This window comes from Megalops cyprinoides, chromosome 6 (assembly GCF_013368585.1).
Source record: "Megalops cyprinoides isolate fMegCyp1 chromosome 6, fMegCyp1.pri, whole genome shotgun sequence".
NCBI classification, from domain to species: domain Eukaryota; kingdom Metazoa; phylum Chordata; class Actinopteri; order Elopiformes; family Megalopidae; genus Megalops; species Megalops cyprinoides.
In genome coordinates this window covers 35,403,984-35,420,095 of record NC_050588.1, presented here as the reverse complement: position 1 = coordinate 35,420,095, position 16,112 = coordinate 35,403,984, and the positions used below count along the sequence as shown (strand labels likewise).

Below are 16,112 nucleotides of genomic sequence, written 5' to 3'. Positions count from 1 at the left end.
ATTCTTTGGACATATTAGTAAAACCAACAGTTGTGTTTGGTTTGTATTCTTCTATAATAAGACTAGTTACATTTTTATATAAACAACTGATTAATAAGGCGATGACAAAAAGCTATTTACATGGATAAATAACACATCCATTTTTCTTTGTCCATTTTCCACATCCTCCACATCCCAATCATGGGGATGTGTTGTCACAGTTTCAACATTAAAGTGTTCGAGCAGTAGCTCCATTGAAATACAACAGCTCAGTTTAGCTGTTTGCATGCTGCCTCTTGTTCTGAAGTGGCCGATCTGTATGCTTTTGATGGTGAAGATGAATTAATTTTGTGTTGTTTATCTCAGTGTCTCATCTGTCATCCAAAATTTAATCAAGAGATGATGAGAGGGGAACAATTTTGATCAGCAATTGTGAACGTATTTTAATTTTAGGCCTCTTTGTGGAGAGCACCACTGAAAGTGGTTACCTTTTCAATTTAGCACTGAATTTATTTAAAAAAAAAAAAAAAAAACATGCAGCAGATGACTGTGCCTGTGACAACTGAAACAGAATCATTTCTAAATTGAATTCAATTTACAATGTCTGTTCTTTTCACTAATTCATATTTATACCTCTCTCTTTTAGTGTACATGCCCGATGATGATGTCAGTCCTCCAGAGTCCAGCGCAGAGGCTGAAGGGGATAAATACAACCCGATCGGAGAACAGCGGTCAGAGGAAAACGAGCCGAAGGAGCCAGCGGAGCTGGCGGACAGAAAAAGCAGTGACAGCAACCGGAACACTCCCGTCAGTGTTCTGTCCAATCAGGAGGCTGAATTAGAGTCCCACCTCAGTGACGTCAGCGATAGACTTTCGGACCGAAGTGACTCATCGTCCCAGAGCCCGGATGAAGAAAGGAAAGACACTAAGGAAAAGGAGGAAGCAAACAGCAGCTTGGGGAAAATGAGGGCCACCTACGCTAACTTCCTGTCAGACTCCTACTGGACGCAAATCGGGCTGGACTTGAAAGTGGGCAACAAGGCAAATAAAGGCAGCTGCGACAGCACTAACGAAAGCACCAAAAGTGAGTTTGACTGGCACCAAGACGCTCTGTCCAAAACCTTTCAGCTGGCGTGTTCCCCGAAGCCCGTCTCCAAGCCCAGCCTGTTCAGTTCTGTACACCTGCAGAGGCAGACCAGTAAAATGTGTGGGTCCGTTTTCACCGGAGCCAGTCGGTTCCGCTGCAGGGAGTGCAGCGCCGCTTACGATACCCTGGTGGAGCTGACGGTCCACATGAACAAGAGCGGACACTACCGGGACGACAACCACAACACGCACAGCAGTGAGTCCGCCTCCAAAGTGCGGAAAAGGAACTTGCAGGTGCTGGAAGGGAAAGAGGACGCGCAGAAAGTCCTCAAGTGCATGTTCTGTGGTCATTCTTTTGACGCCCTCCAAGACTTAAGTGTCCACATGATAAAAACTAAGCATTACCAAAAAGTGCCTTTGAAAGAACCTATTCCTGTAATGCCACCCAAATTAGTCCCACACGCAAAGAAACGACCTTATGAAGCCCCCAGGCCTTGCTCCCCTGACTCCACCACAGGGGCGGTTGCCGGCAGCAATCTGCAGAGGCCGTACGTTTCCCAGAATTTCCAGGGCGGTTCTGGGTATCAGAACGGCGCCAGCTACACATTTCAGTTTGAGGCGTGCAAGTCTCAGATTCTGAAGTGTATGGAGTGTGGGAGTTCGCACGACACTCTGCAGCAGCTCACGACTCACATGATGGTGACGGGACACTTTGTCAAAGTTACAAACTCTGCTTCTAAAAAGGGGAAACTCTTAGCCCTGGACCCAGTGGCTGTGGGGAAGATGCAGTCAGTAGCGGAGTCCCCCGAAAATGAAACTCTGTGCGGTACAGAGGGTGATAAATCATTGCCAAAAAGTGTTACTTCAAGTGACACCGAGATGGACTTCCACGGGGAAGAGACAGAAAGGAAAGAGAAGGGCAACCAGGCAAAAGAAAATGGAGATGATAAGCAGAGTACTGAGGATGAAAAACCCGGGGGTGGGACATTTAAGTTCCAATACTTGCGCGAAGAAGACCTCGGACAGGCATCTGGAGGAGAAGGCGATATACTGAAGTCTTTAGCTAACACAGTAACCACTGCAATCAACAAAGCCCAGACTGGAACGCCGAGCTGGAGTGCTTATCCAAGCATCCATGCTGCATACCAGTTTTCAGGGGCGTTTAAAAACTCGATCCTTTCAACATCACAGCCTGTTCAGCTGAAGCAGACATTAAACAGTAAGCTGAGACTCATAGCCCCAAAAGGGAAATCACATCAGAATGCCTCAGGAGCAAAGTGCTTCCCTCTCCAGCATTATAATATGGACATTAAAAAAGAGAATGGCAGCACTTTCTCCAGTATAGAGAGTCAAAACACTAAATCTGAAGATGGTGGAAAGGATAGCAGTGATATTCAAGAGGTTTCTTCAGAGCTTTGTAGAGATAAAACAGAAGAAGGGGACGGTGTGATTAGAAAGAATTTGAGCCGTCATATCTCACACAAGAAAGGTAAGGAATACCCATATTCTCCCATCAGCAACGGATGCAGCAATGCATCGGCCCTCGCCAGCAACACTCATGAGACGCTCCGCACAAACCCGCTCAGTGCACTGCAGTCTGTTTTGAACAATCACCTGGGGAAAGCTAACGCGTCCTCTAAACGCAGATCAGAAGCCTCGCTTGCTCGTGGGGCCCACTCCATGCATTCCAGACTAAGTGTAAACCTTGAGAAACCTGCCTTAGCAATAGCTCCCTCCAGGGCAAGCGGGATGTTGTTTCCGTGCGAGAGCGATGACCAGCCAATAGACTTGACAAAATCCAAAAAACATAAGCCAAACCCGCCTTGCATGCAGTCTTGTACACCGGTGCAGCAGAAACACGCTCTCTCTGACATCGCCGATATGGTCAAGGTCCTTCCAAAAGCAACAACGCCAAAGCCTTCGCAGCCTTCAAAACTGACCAGTACAAAACTTGAAACAGACGGGCAGTGTTTTGAGGATGCTTCTCCCAAGCGCAAGGGCAGGCAGTCCAACTGGAACCCACAGCACCTCCTCATCCTGCAAGCTCAGTTCGCCTCCAGCCTCTTTTTGACCACGGAAGGCAAGTACTTACTGTCAGATCTTTCACCTCAGGAACGGATGCACATATCAAAGTTCACCGGGCTCTCAATGACCACCATTAGCCACTGGTTGGCCAACGTCAAATATCAGCTGAGAAAAACAGGAGGGACAAAGTTCTTGAAAAACATGGACACCGGCTACCCAGTCTTGCACTGCAACGACTGTGCATCAAAGTTCCGGAACCCCTCGGCCTTTATAACCCATTTGGAGACCCACCTGGGGTTCCAAATAAAAGACATGAGCAAACTGCCAGTCAAGCATGAAATGCAAGCGGAGCCGGAGTTTTCCAAGGCTGTCATGGCAGGACTAACAGAAACACAGATTATAGAGGATGAAATGGACTCCAAGTACAAATGTAAGATTTGCTGCCGGTCATTTGTCAGCAACCACGCTGTCAAACTTCATCTAAGCAAAACTCACTGCAAGTCACCGGAGAACCATTCACAATTTGTAGAAATGGACAAAGAATGACATTCACCTGTACGTTTTACTATCTGTTAAATTTAGGTCTTTATTTTCATAAATTTACTGCAACCGCTTTGCGTTATCATCACAGATCAGTTTTGCTCCACATATTTTAAATGACATTATTTAAATAGTAACACCCATTTTGGAGAAAACAAAATGTGGTTCTAATGGAGACCAATGTGTACCTAATAGTTTGAAATGTAAGATAACTGACAATGGAAACATTGATTGTTCAGGGATTAACTAGATGCTCTTTTTCGGTACATTTTAATGCATCTCCAATAATAAGCTGTATTACTGCTTGAAAAAAAAAAGAAAAAATTGCTGATGTTTGCATGCAATAGCACTGGCCACAACTATTTATTTGTATGATATGCCAAGGTTTCATTTTAGTACTTTAAAGAGAAATTGATCAATGTGTTTTAAATGCCAATGACAATACACCTGAAGAAATACAAATTATCTTGCAGATAGACACAAGTACCTGTTAATGCATTTATTGAATTATACAAAATAGATCTTTGTAAAACACTTGAATCCAAATGGTGAAACAGCACTTTAATAAATCTTTCATCACCAGTGCAGGCTCAAATTTTGTACATGGTTAACTGAATGATTGAACTGACTGGACAGTTTTCTAAAAGGTATAAATAAGGGCACATCATATCAATGTAAAATATCAGTAGAGGAAAAATATTGTAAATTTCACACAGAACACTGAAATATGAGACCAGCACATTTTGTATCAACATGAATAAAACATTAACATTTTTTAGCAACCTGTTTTGATTTTCAAATATGGTAAATACTCTACCGGGTGTCGGTTTCACTTACCGAATTTGACAGGAAGTTGCCAAAAACCTGATCCTGAGTTGCTGAAAATTGGAGAGCTGCCCTGCATCAATCAGTCAGAAAGTAATATTTCAGTTTGGATGGTTGTATAAATATGTCCAGGAGGACTGTCATGATCAAGATACAAAGTGTGATTATATTACATTTTTCATGAAAGTCACCATGACAGTTGGTGACTTAACTGAGAAGATGCAACTTGTGCCAGTCCATTTCATGTAACCACACATGAACAGAAGCATTTGAATAGTACTTCTGATGTAACGTTATGTTGTCATCAATACTCAAAACAAATACAACTCTACCCCACACTTCAATTTACATTTAAAAAGATGGTCATTTAATCATTACTTGTACACCAGGTGCTTGGATATGTCATATAAGTTACTTAACCTACCCAAATGGGACAGTGTATACATAGTGTTGTCTAGGTATGAGTGTGATATTTTTAAACAGTTGTGAGTGCAGCACATATCTATACACATATCAGTAGAACACCTAATAACTCAAAGTGAACTTTTTTTGATAAGTATGAAATTTTGGGTAGAAGAGAATGCTCCCAGTGTGTCTACTGGTATATAGATACAGTAAGTATAATTAAACAGGTGGCTACCATTCAGATTTGCAGGTGATAAGTGATCCTATTGGCAATATTTCTCCTTTCTTTCAACAGATGGATGAAAAATGTTTAGTTAAGCAGAGGCCAGATTGTGCATTCCCTCAAGTTTTCATCAGGGATTTCACTGTCATTATTCCTCTGAAACTAGGATATGACTTTACTAAAGTCAGGCAAGAATGGTCATCATTAATGTATCTTCCATCTTCGCACCCTGAACATGTAAGAAATAATTTCGGTATTTCTATGGAGCTAATCAACAGAAACAACCCGAATTTACCGATTTATATATTTGAGCTGTCTGTAAAATTGTTCTGAAACCTTAAAGCCATTTAGAATCCTCATAACGTTCACATTTCTCTAGATTAATATTAGGATCAGTTGAAAATATCAGCATAGGTTTGTCTTGAAATTTAATAATGGCTTTTCTTCTTTAAACCACGTGCCAGTACTGTAGCATAGTGGCAAATTATCGACATAGGGTGATCACATAGCAAAGGATGTAAAAACCAGAATTAACAGCATTGATGCCAGCTCACATTTTGAAATCCTCTGTCAATCTGTCATACATTTTATCAAATAATGATAAATGTACACAGCTTGCTTTCAGCGGTATGCTTATTTCTAATGCTGATGTGCAGAGCTGGGGTAAATAGGCATTTAAAATCTGCCCGCTTGAGTGCACACAAAACATTACTCTGATCCCCCTGTGGCCTGCATATACATATTAGTCTGAAAATTGGGGAGTGAAAAGAAAAGGGCCATTCTGTAAAATAAAAAAGCTCATGTTTCACATATAATATGGCACTAAAAAGTGTCTGGTTTATTTAGTGGCAATTTAATGACCAAAAAAGGGGGCCTCAAGAATGAGCCTTGCTGCTGTACTGTATTGACTGTGTGAGGCAAACAGAGCTGCTTGTCTTTTTTTGTGGATTCTAGAACCAGAACTTTGAAAGGCTTCAGCTACCTGTGTGTCATCTTGGGTCACCCACTGAGAACAGGCTACCTGTGTGAGTTGCAGTCGGCATTGTGTGGAAAGCAAACACCGACCAGAAAGATGAGCTCACAGCCTAATGTGCACTCTGGTACATCAAAAGTGACATTGACTCTGGGCATTAATGCAGGAAAACGTACAGACAGACAGAGAGGATATCGTAGTTCATCTACACAGCACTGAAAGAGAGCGTATAAAGGAAATCCTATAACGGAAATCTTCCGACTTTGCTACATTTTTCTTTATTTTTCAGGACATTCTTCTGTCTGACTGTCTTCATTAGGAGATGCAACATAACACTACTTGGTTTGCAGATCGATAATTTACTATAGTCAAAACTCTACATTTGAAGAGTGCCAACAAATCCAAGACTTGGCATAGGCCTTTATTGTCGGAGGTAACCCACATATAAACCAATTAATAATCGAACTTTGATAAATTTCTTAGATAAGAATTTTCACACAGATTTTCATTCAATGTTTCAGCATGGCTCTGTGGTCTAGAAGCACCAGTAACTGAAGAACTTCAGTGTGGGGACTTAATCAGTGCTTCTTTAAGACATGCCACACTGCCCCCCCTGGCAATACACCGTCTTAAATCAAAGTTGACGCGACCCAAACACGCGGGCAACAAATCACACGTTTTATTGGCTCTAATTGTCAGCCCCAAAGTCGCTGTGTGCAAATCAGCACGATCAGGAACGCATCGCTAATGCCTACTGACTGGGTACTTTTTTTGCCTCAGCATTCTGTCTAGACCCACAAAACAAAACACACCGGCCTGGCGACAGACCCGAGAGTGAGCGCGGCACCTGCTACTGTCAGGTGATGCTGCAGTTATTTTAATGTGCAGGGGAGAGGACGAGCAGTGCTGGGCCAGGTGATTTAGGGAATGACAGATTCCAGGCTAGGCGTGCAGAAAACCAAGATTAATCTGCTATGATGTGTTCCAATCAAAAATATGTTCCAGCTATCAGCAAATGTGGTTGCAAAGTACTAATGGGACCATCCATGGCTGACAGTTTCTAGTTTTAAACTTATATGCATACAGAATGTACATTTGTATGCAAACTCAGGGAAGCCTGTCCTGCTCTGTCACAAGAGATAGCTGTTTTATACAGGGAAAATAGCATTACGAGAACTGCAGCTGTGACCATACTGCTACAGGCTGAATGTCGGTTGAGATCCTGCAAAAGGCACAATCCCCTCAGCCATATAGCTGTAAATATAGCTGTATGTACATCATCTTTATGGGGCAGCAGTGTGACATAGTGGTAAAGAGCAGGGCTTGTAACTAAAAGGTTGGTGGTTCAATTCTCCACAAGGGCGCTGCTGTTGTAACCCTGGGTAAGGTACTTATAGTGCCTAAGTGAATATCCCACTGTATAAATGGATGAAATTGCAGCCCACTGTATATAAGTTGCTGTGGAGGAGACTGTCTGCTAAATGAATGCAATGTAATGTAATATCAAACCTAAAACAGATAAAAGAATTCCTGCCTCTTCTCCTCTCAAGGTTTGTAAGAAAGAGAAGGATGAGAGATGAGTGGAGTGTAGCCTCTGCTCTCTCTCTCTCTCTCTCTCCCTCTCTCTCCCTCTCTCTCTCTATCTCTGTCTTTCCATCCCTCCTTCTCTCTCTGTCTCTCTCTCTCTCTCTCCCTCTCCCTCTCTCTCTCCACGGGGTGCTGCACACCATGACCGTTAATTTTTAATCTGTTCTCATGTCAGATGGACTGCCCGCGGTCACCCATCACTCACTGTGACTCCAGCAGATTTCAGCAATTTCTCGCATTTAGTAAACAGAGCTCAGGGTTCATCAGACCTAAAGAAAAGGAAAGCCAACTCTGTCTCCTCTGAGCCCTGGCCTCTTTAACAGGCCCCCAAAATGCATAAATGGAAAGCAAAGGCTTTTTTGTTTGTTGATTTTTGGTTTTTTTGTAGATGGGTGTGACCAACTTACAAACTCCAGTGCCTTTTCCTCCCACACTGTAGCTGTGTACACACTGTGTGTGTGTGTGTGTGTGTGTGTGTGTGTGTGTGTGTGTGTGTCTGTGTCTGTGTCTGTGTCTGTGTCTGTGTCTGTGTGTGTATTCACTAAATTATTCAGCAGTCTTGGTATAACCAGCCAACTGTTTGAATTCACAGCAATCCTTGAACCTGCACAGTGGTGGTCTGAAGTGAACTCTGGTATATGCTGTAGCAGTTAGCGAAACAGTACTTGCTGGAAAGCCGGAACAAAGGTCAGGAACATATGTCAAGCAAGTCTCTGGAGCACTTATGAGTTTTCAGGCTGATATCATTCCATCACTGCAATTGCACATACAGCACTGTATCCTGTTAAAACATCCATAGTGCTTGAGCAGAAAAACATAAGAAATGTAATGTAATGCCTTCGTTCCATTGAGACTTCTTTTTTTTCCAGAAACCTTCATAACCATAACACATCTGTATTGGGGAACTGAGAAATAATGTAACATGCAGTGAACCTTGGGAAATTAAACATGAACTCCGTTGGAATTTTGGCTCCCGTTTTAAAAAATATGATATACCCAAGTCACACAAATAGCAAATCAGATAAAGGTGTACACTTTTCATCGTCTGTCTCTAATCAAAGAAGAAGTGTATCCCGATAAGCACTGATAAATTGTGTACCTACATTTATAAGGTATTATACAAACATTACTGTGACAACATTTTCCACAAGAGACTGGTTTGGAATTGGTATGACAGATAAATTGCATACTTTTTGTTCGTTACGGCTGTCTGACTTATAACCAAAATGGCTTCAGACATACAATGCAGTCCAGCAGGGGTGCTAAGTAAATAATTCACTTTAATGACCTTTCAATTTTCAGCTGTGATCAGACATAAAAAAAAAAACAAAAAAAAAAAAAAACAATGCAGGAATGGACACATAAAAACATTTTTTGTACTGAAACTGTGTGAGATACTGCAGCAGTTTATCCTCTGTTTTGACCCTGTTTCATTCAAAAGAAAGATTATATGCCATAAAATGACCTATGGGCAAAGTGCGGAGTAGATTTATCATTGCGGAGAGTCAGTGACCTTTTTCTCATACACAATGTGTCATATGGCTGGCAAGTTCATTCTCCGGCCACAGGATCCGTTAAGAACTTGGATGTGAGTAGCTATTTCTCTGTTGATTGAGCGCTTCCTCTCAAGTTGGCTGCCAGTGGAGTATTTTTGTGAAAATGTACCTTTTTTGCTGTCTGTTGATATAGAATTAAAGCATGTGCAAGGATTTTATATGGTGGAAAGTGGATGGTATTTGAATATAATTTAACCAGTGTATGTTTTATAGAATATGTATGCTATTGCTTCTGTTTCAAGTTTAAGTCTCAGAGCCTGACATTGAGGAAAAAATGTATACAATAATTGGAAAAAAGGGAAAAAATTCTTCACAATAGCCTGCCTGCTCTTTTCTTCCATCACAGTTCAGTGGAATAATGGTTATGTGATTACCCCTGAGTGTCTGTCTGATTGTCTGTGATAAAGGTGTCTAAAAAAGGAATGGGCATATTTGGGTGTAGTTTTGGCTCATACAGCTGTAGAAAGAGGCAAAGGTAGACATTCTCAACTTAGTTTTGTTTTGTCACCCAGAAATGCCTCATCTGTGAGCACGATGGTGCTGTTTCCTCTGGAGAACATATCGTATGTATGCCGGTCAGTGCAAACTGCATTTTGCCGTTGGATTGTCAATTCACGTGATGGAGTTTCATGCACAGTTGTTATCAAAACCCCTGTTTCTATTGCACTTCTTGCCACTTTGCTGACACATTCTGAAATCTCTTAACGGAAAATGTTTCCTAAAACCACTGCCGTACATTTGATGGCATTACAGAAAGTAACCTCTGTAGCAAGCCCTCTGGCATTTGGTGTAATTTTTAACGTTGTTGCAGATATGTGTCTGAGATGCAGAGCATGGTGTTGGACCCCTGGTAGTGTCCTGACTGAAGCCATGGCCTTTCTCCTTCCCCTACATCTGTTTGGTTGCAAGTGGATGTCTGCAGTACCAGGGACAGCATCCACTCCACCTTAGCAGCAGCCCCTTGGTGAACCCAAACCCTCACCCTGCAAGAACAAGCGACACGCTCTTATGATCAACAGACAATGGTTCATTAGAGGGAAAGAAGGGCTTTCCTGGACCATACCTCCTCAGTTTTCATGGTGCTGAGGTGAGGGAAAGGAAAGAGAGACAGAGGTTTTGGGTGTGTATACCTGTGATCTTGTGCTGCCTGTGAAAGAGGGCAGAAGGTGGCTGAACCTGGAATTCCAGGTTATTTGACTCAAACCTCAGAGTATACAGTCTCTTTAAATATATTGCTTTTTGTGCATTTATGCAATTGAACATACATGTACTGTATATAGGCTTCTTAAAAGCAATAGGCAAAGTCTGAAAACATACACATGACATCTCACGTCCTGTAATTTAAGAGTAATATAAGTTAATTGATAAAACTGCCAAACATCTGGGTTTCCACATCACGGAATGATTATAACTGATAGTTGTTGTCACTATGCTGTTAATTACAAATTAGCTAGTTAGAGGTTTTAGATAACTTGTTGTCAAATCAAACCAGGTAGATAGCTAGGCAGCTATCTAAAAGTGTCATTGCTGATAGCAAGTAAACAAGCTGGCTGATTATCCATTGTATTCACAAGCTTTTAGGTGGATATCCAAGAAATAGGCTTGCATTTCACATTTAAGTTGGTAAGCTGGCTCCTTGTAAAAAAGAAATTGTGCCGTGTACTCTTTCATGTTTAGACGGCCTATTCCAGAAATGTTTCATCTTGAATCGAAAGTGCCTAGCCTTTATGAATTGTAAAATTAAGATTCTAACTATGCTATGCACAGTGATGATTTTGACAGAGATTACTTTCCATATCTAATGGAATACTGATTTCATCTATTATTTTCCTGTCAACGTGACCTTTCTTGATTAAGTTTCAGGGCAAAGAGTTTTCTGATGGATTGATTAATCAACCATTTGAAATTAAAGAATTGCTTTTCAGAAAAGAAAAAATGAAGAAAAATTAACTTTAGGAACCAAGGGAAAGCAGAGCAAAAGATACTTTCCTTCCAAGAGTCATGGGACACTGCATGCAGGAAAATAGGTATGACTACAGGTATGACTATGGTACATTGTTTAAAGAGAATAACATTGGAACATTGCAGTGGCCACAATGTAGCCCTGACCTCAACCCAACACAGCATTTTTGTATGAACAGGAACATAAAATTAGGGACCAAAGGGGTCCTCTTCAGTCATGGAGCTCACTAATGTATTCAAGAAGGAGTGGAGCACAATACCACCAGCTTTTGTACCAGTAGTGAGTAGCTTTAGTAGTAGGCTAACACACTGTTAATATCTTTGAATGAAGATATGATACTACCTGTGTACCATGACTTTTGATAGGGTATGTATTAACTGTAAAACAATACCATAAGACTGTGATTCAAAAAAGTTAATTACAAATAAATAATGTTAATAATTTACTGGAAATTTCCACATATTCCCCTTACTCCACATGTGATGCTGAAGTATGATAGGTTAAATGTGAGAAAATGGAAAAGTGCTTTTTAAGAGTACAGACCATTTTCCTCATTTTGAAATGGAGAAATATTCCATGCATTAACAGTTATTTAGATTTTTTTAGGAATCCAAACATAAACTTCAGTGCAAAGGAAAATCTTCCCCAAAAAATCAAACTATCAACTTGTTCTCCACAGAGCATCAGGAGCTTATGTTAATCAGCCTGCTGCTTATGAATCCAGCAGGATATCATGATAAACAGGGTATATCAGAGATGACACATTCACCACAGCAACAATCAGGACTCCATTAAAAACTCGCAGGAAGCTGTGCAAAGACCGCAAGGTGACACCACAGAGAGTTCCACACACGGTGCAACTAATCAATATCATCAAGAGATTCCTTTTTACCGCCAAGTGTGTTCACTTTGATTTGTAGCCAGCAAAGAAAGGGATTGCTAAATCAGGAAAAGAAATGGCAAATTAGGAAGCTAAATGTTAGGTCATTTAAAAAGAAAAGGTTACATTTTCATGTAGTTCTTGTGCATATATTCCTCTAGTGCCTTTTCCTATTATGTCTTTCCTGTTTACTTTTCAGCACTTTTTCCATACTGACTTTTCCTGTATTTTACATTCCTCTTTCTCATTTGCCATTATTTTTTTTTTTTTTGTTACAGTTTTTATATGGCCCTTCTGATCATAGGCTAGATCCTCTTTACTTCAGTAAGCAATTAATTTAAGCATCCTCATACATGAGATGTAGTTAAACAAAAGAGAATTATGGCGGTGTGTGTGGGGCGGGGTGAGAGAGAGTGTGCGCATTGTGTTCACAATAATCACAATACAGTGACATTTTCATATCTTAAACAAATGTGTACTGAATTCAACTCACTTCTTTCTTAAGTTGGGTGAGACAATCTGAAGAGAAAATAAATATCATTTATTTTAAGTGCAAGCAGCTTGATAACCTTGTTTAAAAAAAAAAAATTAAATAATGACAAATAACATGGGCGTGAAATTTGTAATTCCTCACAAATGAATGCTTGACCATAATAACCAAGGCCGGTTATTACTCTCCCAGTTCTGGTATTTCCCTCCCATCCTACTGCATGTTATAATTAATGGAAGAAGGCTACAGAGGAAAGCAGCGGCTGCCAGTCATCAGTACAGTAGGAATGGGGTGAATATGCAAAGTGCAGAGTGGTAATTGAGCAAGGACAGGCCTGCTATCATCTCCGCCTCTTCCCCCATCCGCTGACTGACGTGCCATTTCATCTACAGCTGCCAATCAGATGACAGAATGCTGTGAGCCGACAGTGACAGTCCTGGAACTCCGGGATTTGAAATTGCCGTATTGAAATTTTGCTACCAGGCAAGAAGGAAATGTGTGCCAATAAATACGGGGCGGATTGAAAATGTCACTACTGCAGGATGTCCATAGAAAAATATGGGTATTTTTTGTACAAAAAAGTCTGAAAAGTGTGATTGGTAAGTATGAATTAAAGTTTGAATTAAAGTTTCCAGCATTTTACATGTTTAAATATTAAAACTGCAGTTGGCTTTTCTAATTATAGGTAGTGTTTTGTATTGAGATTGCTTTCACTTTTAGATCCCTGTGGCCAATTCACAGATGTTTAGAAATGTTCAAAATCAATCAGAAAGCAAAAAAGAATCTTTTAAAGAAAGTAATGAAAGATATTCAGAATTTTACGAACAGTTTAAGTTCAGCTTTCCAGGAGTATTTTAAACAATGTGGAGTAATGTGTATTATTATAATTTATGAAATGGGGTCACAGAAATGATGAAAATTTAGAAAAATGTAATGGTTGCTACCTCTGTGTTGTATTTGATTATGTAAGATTATAATGTGACTTTCATCTGGTCAATTGGAGGAAGATTCATGTGCTGAGCTCAAAGGTGGCTCAGGAAGAGGCAGAGATAATAAAAATGATATATTTACAGGTATGTACATTAGCATTCAGTTAATGTGTACCACAAATCAACATAAACCTCATTTCTCACAGGGGCTCGTACTATGGGACGGACAATCCCTGCCCTAGTTGGTTGGTCGCTGCGGGCCTTTAAGATACCTGTCAATCAGTGACAAATTTCTCCTGATATGCCAGGCAAGCTGAATCCTTGCTCAAATCATGCCAAAGATTAAACAATTAGAGAGATGAGGTTCAACAAACACCAGTAATCCTCATGGGCAGACATGGCCCATGCAGTACCTGCTCTTTGTGGCTTCCGCTTTAGTCCTTTGTCTTCTTATGCATTGTCTTTCATGGCGAGTCCTCTCTGGAGGTAAAGCTGTCACAGTGTCACAGAGTTAGTTTCTGATGCCGGTGGCCACCCACAGGCAAATGAATGTAAGAATGCAGCATAAAATACACCAGGCCAAGCGAAAAGCCTTATTTTTCAAGGGCATAGATTGTGGGGTGTAATGCTTGACTTCTCTCGCAAAATGCAATTATTTTTCTCAGGGAGTTGAATCGGCATAGTTCTAAATGCCATGCTGTGGCATTTGGAAACAATGATCACTGCACTGGGCAACTGTCCCCTTGTGATTGGTGGGGTGTGCCTGCCCTGTAATAGTATCGAAACCTGCATAGATCTAAGCTACGTTTGGGCAATTTCCGATGGCCTATTTTTCAGTGCTCTTGAATGACATTGTTTTATTAAAAGCATACTATTTTCACTGTACCTACAAAGCAGACAATAAAATCATCGTGGAGACGTCATTGCAACCTTTTTTAAACCATGTCTTTTTTTTTTGAGTTAGGGTAAAATCTCAATTTAGCGTATTCCGTTTCACCCCATGAAAGACAAGCTATGGACATATTCATCTACTGTCTCAGACCCAGCCACCATTACAGAAATATGTCTATCCATTTCTGACCTCATCCTGTATTCCACTTCCTGGGAGATGCCGAACCAGGGATCAAGACACATCTCTGAACCTGCGCGCAATTACTCCTCATTCTCATTAACAATGCAGCAATGAAGTATTGATTTTCGGGTTCCCTCTCATGGATGACATTAGAGTTTGTTTGATAAACTGTGCCACAGCTCTAATCTCTGCTGTCCCCTCTCTCTCTCTCTCTCTGTCTCTGAAACAAAGTGCCACCGGAGAGATAATGGCAGGGGAACATCGATGAACTCATTTCTACAATTTGTAACACCTGGCAACGTGAAAGATGCCCCATTTTTCAGGTTCCAGTGCCCAGGTTTATGGTCTCATCGGAGGCCAGACTTATTTTGCCGCATACATCTCCAGTTTATGGTCCCTCTGTGCCAGTATGGCTTAGAGTAAATTGTTGTATTTACTGAATGTGTGTGTTGAATTTTGGGGGCTCTCTTATTTCATGGGACACAAGTTTTTTTTTTTTTTGTGATGGCAATAAAGAAGAGCAGAGATGCTGTCTTTGGAAAGATGCACTGAGGATTCGTTTCACACAGATGGAAATCCAAACCAAAAATTAGCGAGATCATGATGACACGTATTACTTGCATGCATAGCATATTTTTGTGCATACCTGATAATAAGCTTCTTGTACCTTCACTCACAGAAAATTTCATCCCCATGAGTCAAATGGTACAGCCACGATAATTTTTCATTTTTTGCAGTATTCACTGGTATAACAGTAAGGCGTGCAACTTTGCACACAGGTTCATCAGAGTGGATTTTCTGCCATTGTAAAATTCTGAAAAACAGCTTCTCCTAAAATTGGTCTATGTATGCGATATGGGACATTTCCTGATCTGTTATTTGAACACTGCTCATTAAAAGTTACAGATTTTTTCTCTTCTTCCTCATCATTTGACAAAATGGCCACTTCAAATGCCTTTCACCTCACAGGACAAATAGTACACAGACTTTTAATTAATTTTTATAATTATTATTATTATTATACTTTTATAGTAATTTTCTGTGGCTAGTAATGTATTAATTGTATTTTATGTATTTTTATGTATTTTATTTATTTATGTAATTGTATTTATTTTTATGTGTGTGAGTAGTAGAATAATTATTTTCTAAAAGATTTAAAATAGAGGATCCTCATTGTCGTCAACAAACTTCCAAACTGCTGATCATTTCTATTTGTTAATTTATTAAGTATCTGTTCTTTCTAACATCACATTTTCTAACAATTGTGTGCATGTGAGGAATGCAGGGGAAGGAGAGTTGCCATTGGCTAATGAGGGGACACCTGGTTAATTAGCTATATTTAAAAAAAAAAAAAAAAAAAAAAAAGTTTGGGTGAAGTTGAGGTGGTGAGTTTTGCATGTGAATCTAATCTGACATGGGTTTGTGTCAGATGGACTAGCTACAGGCTACCTAGTGCTGATTGAAAAAGATAGCAGAACATTAGGAAACAATCAGTTATTATTTTGGTGAAGAATTTGGTTAAGTCAGGAATAGGGAATGTAAGGGAAATGAACACAATAGTTTTTTTTTTTTTTTTTTT

The 16,112-nt window shown here is 40.3% G+C and overlaps 1 protein-coding gene across 1 annotated transcript in view; it reads left to right on the top strand.

Annotated features, from left to right (window-relative positions):
- Positions 1-4,522, top strand: part of LOC118779896 (teashirt homolog 2-like) — a 35,933-nt gene extending 31,411 nt beyond the window's left edge. The window contains exon 2 of the mRNA XM_036532216.1: positions 626-4,522. Coding sequence (XP_036388109.1) covers positions 626-3,636 — 3,011 coding nt within the window. The 3' untranslated portion in view covers positions 3,637-4,522. The remainder of the gene's footprint in view (positions 1-625) is intronic.
- Positions 4,523-16,112: the final 11,590 nt, after the last annotated feature.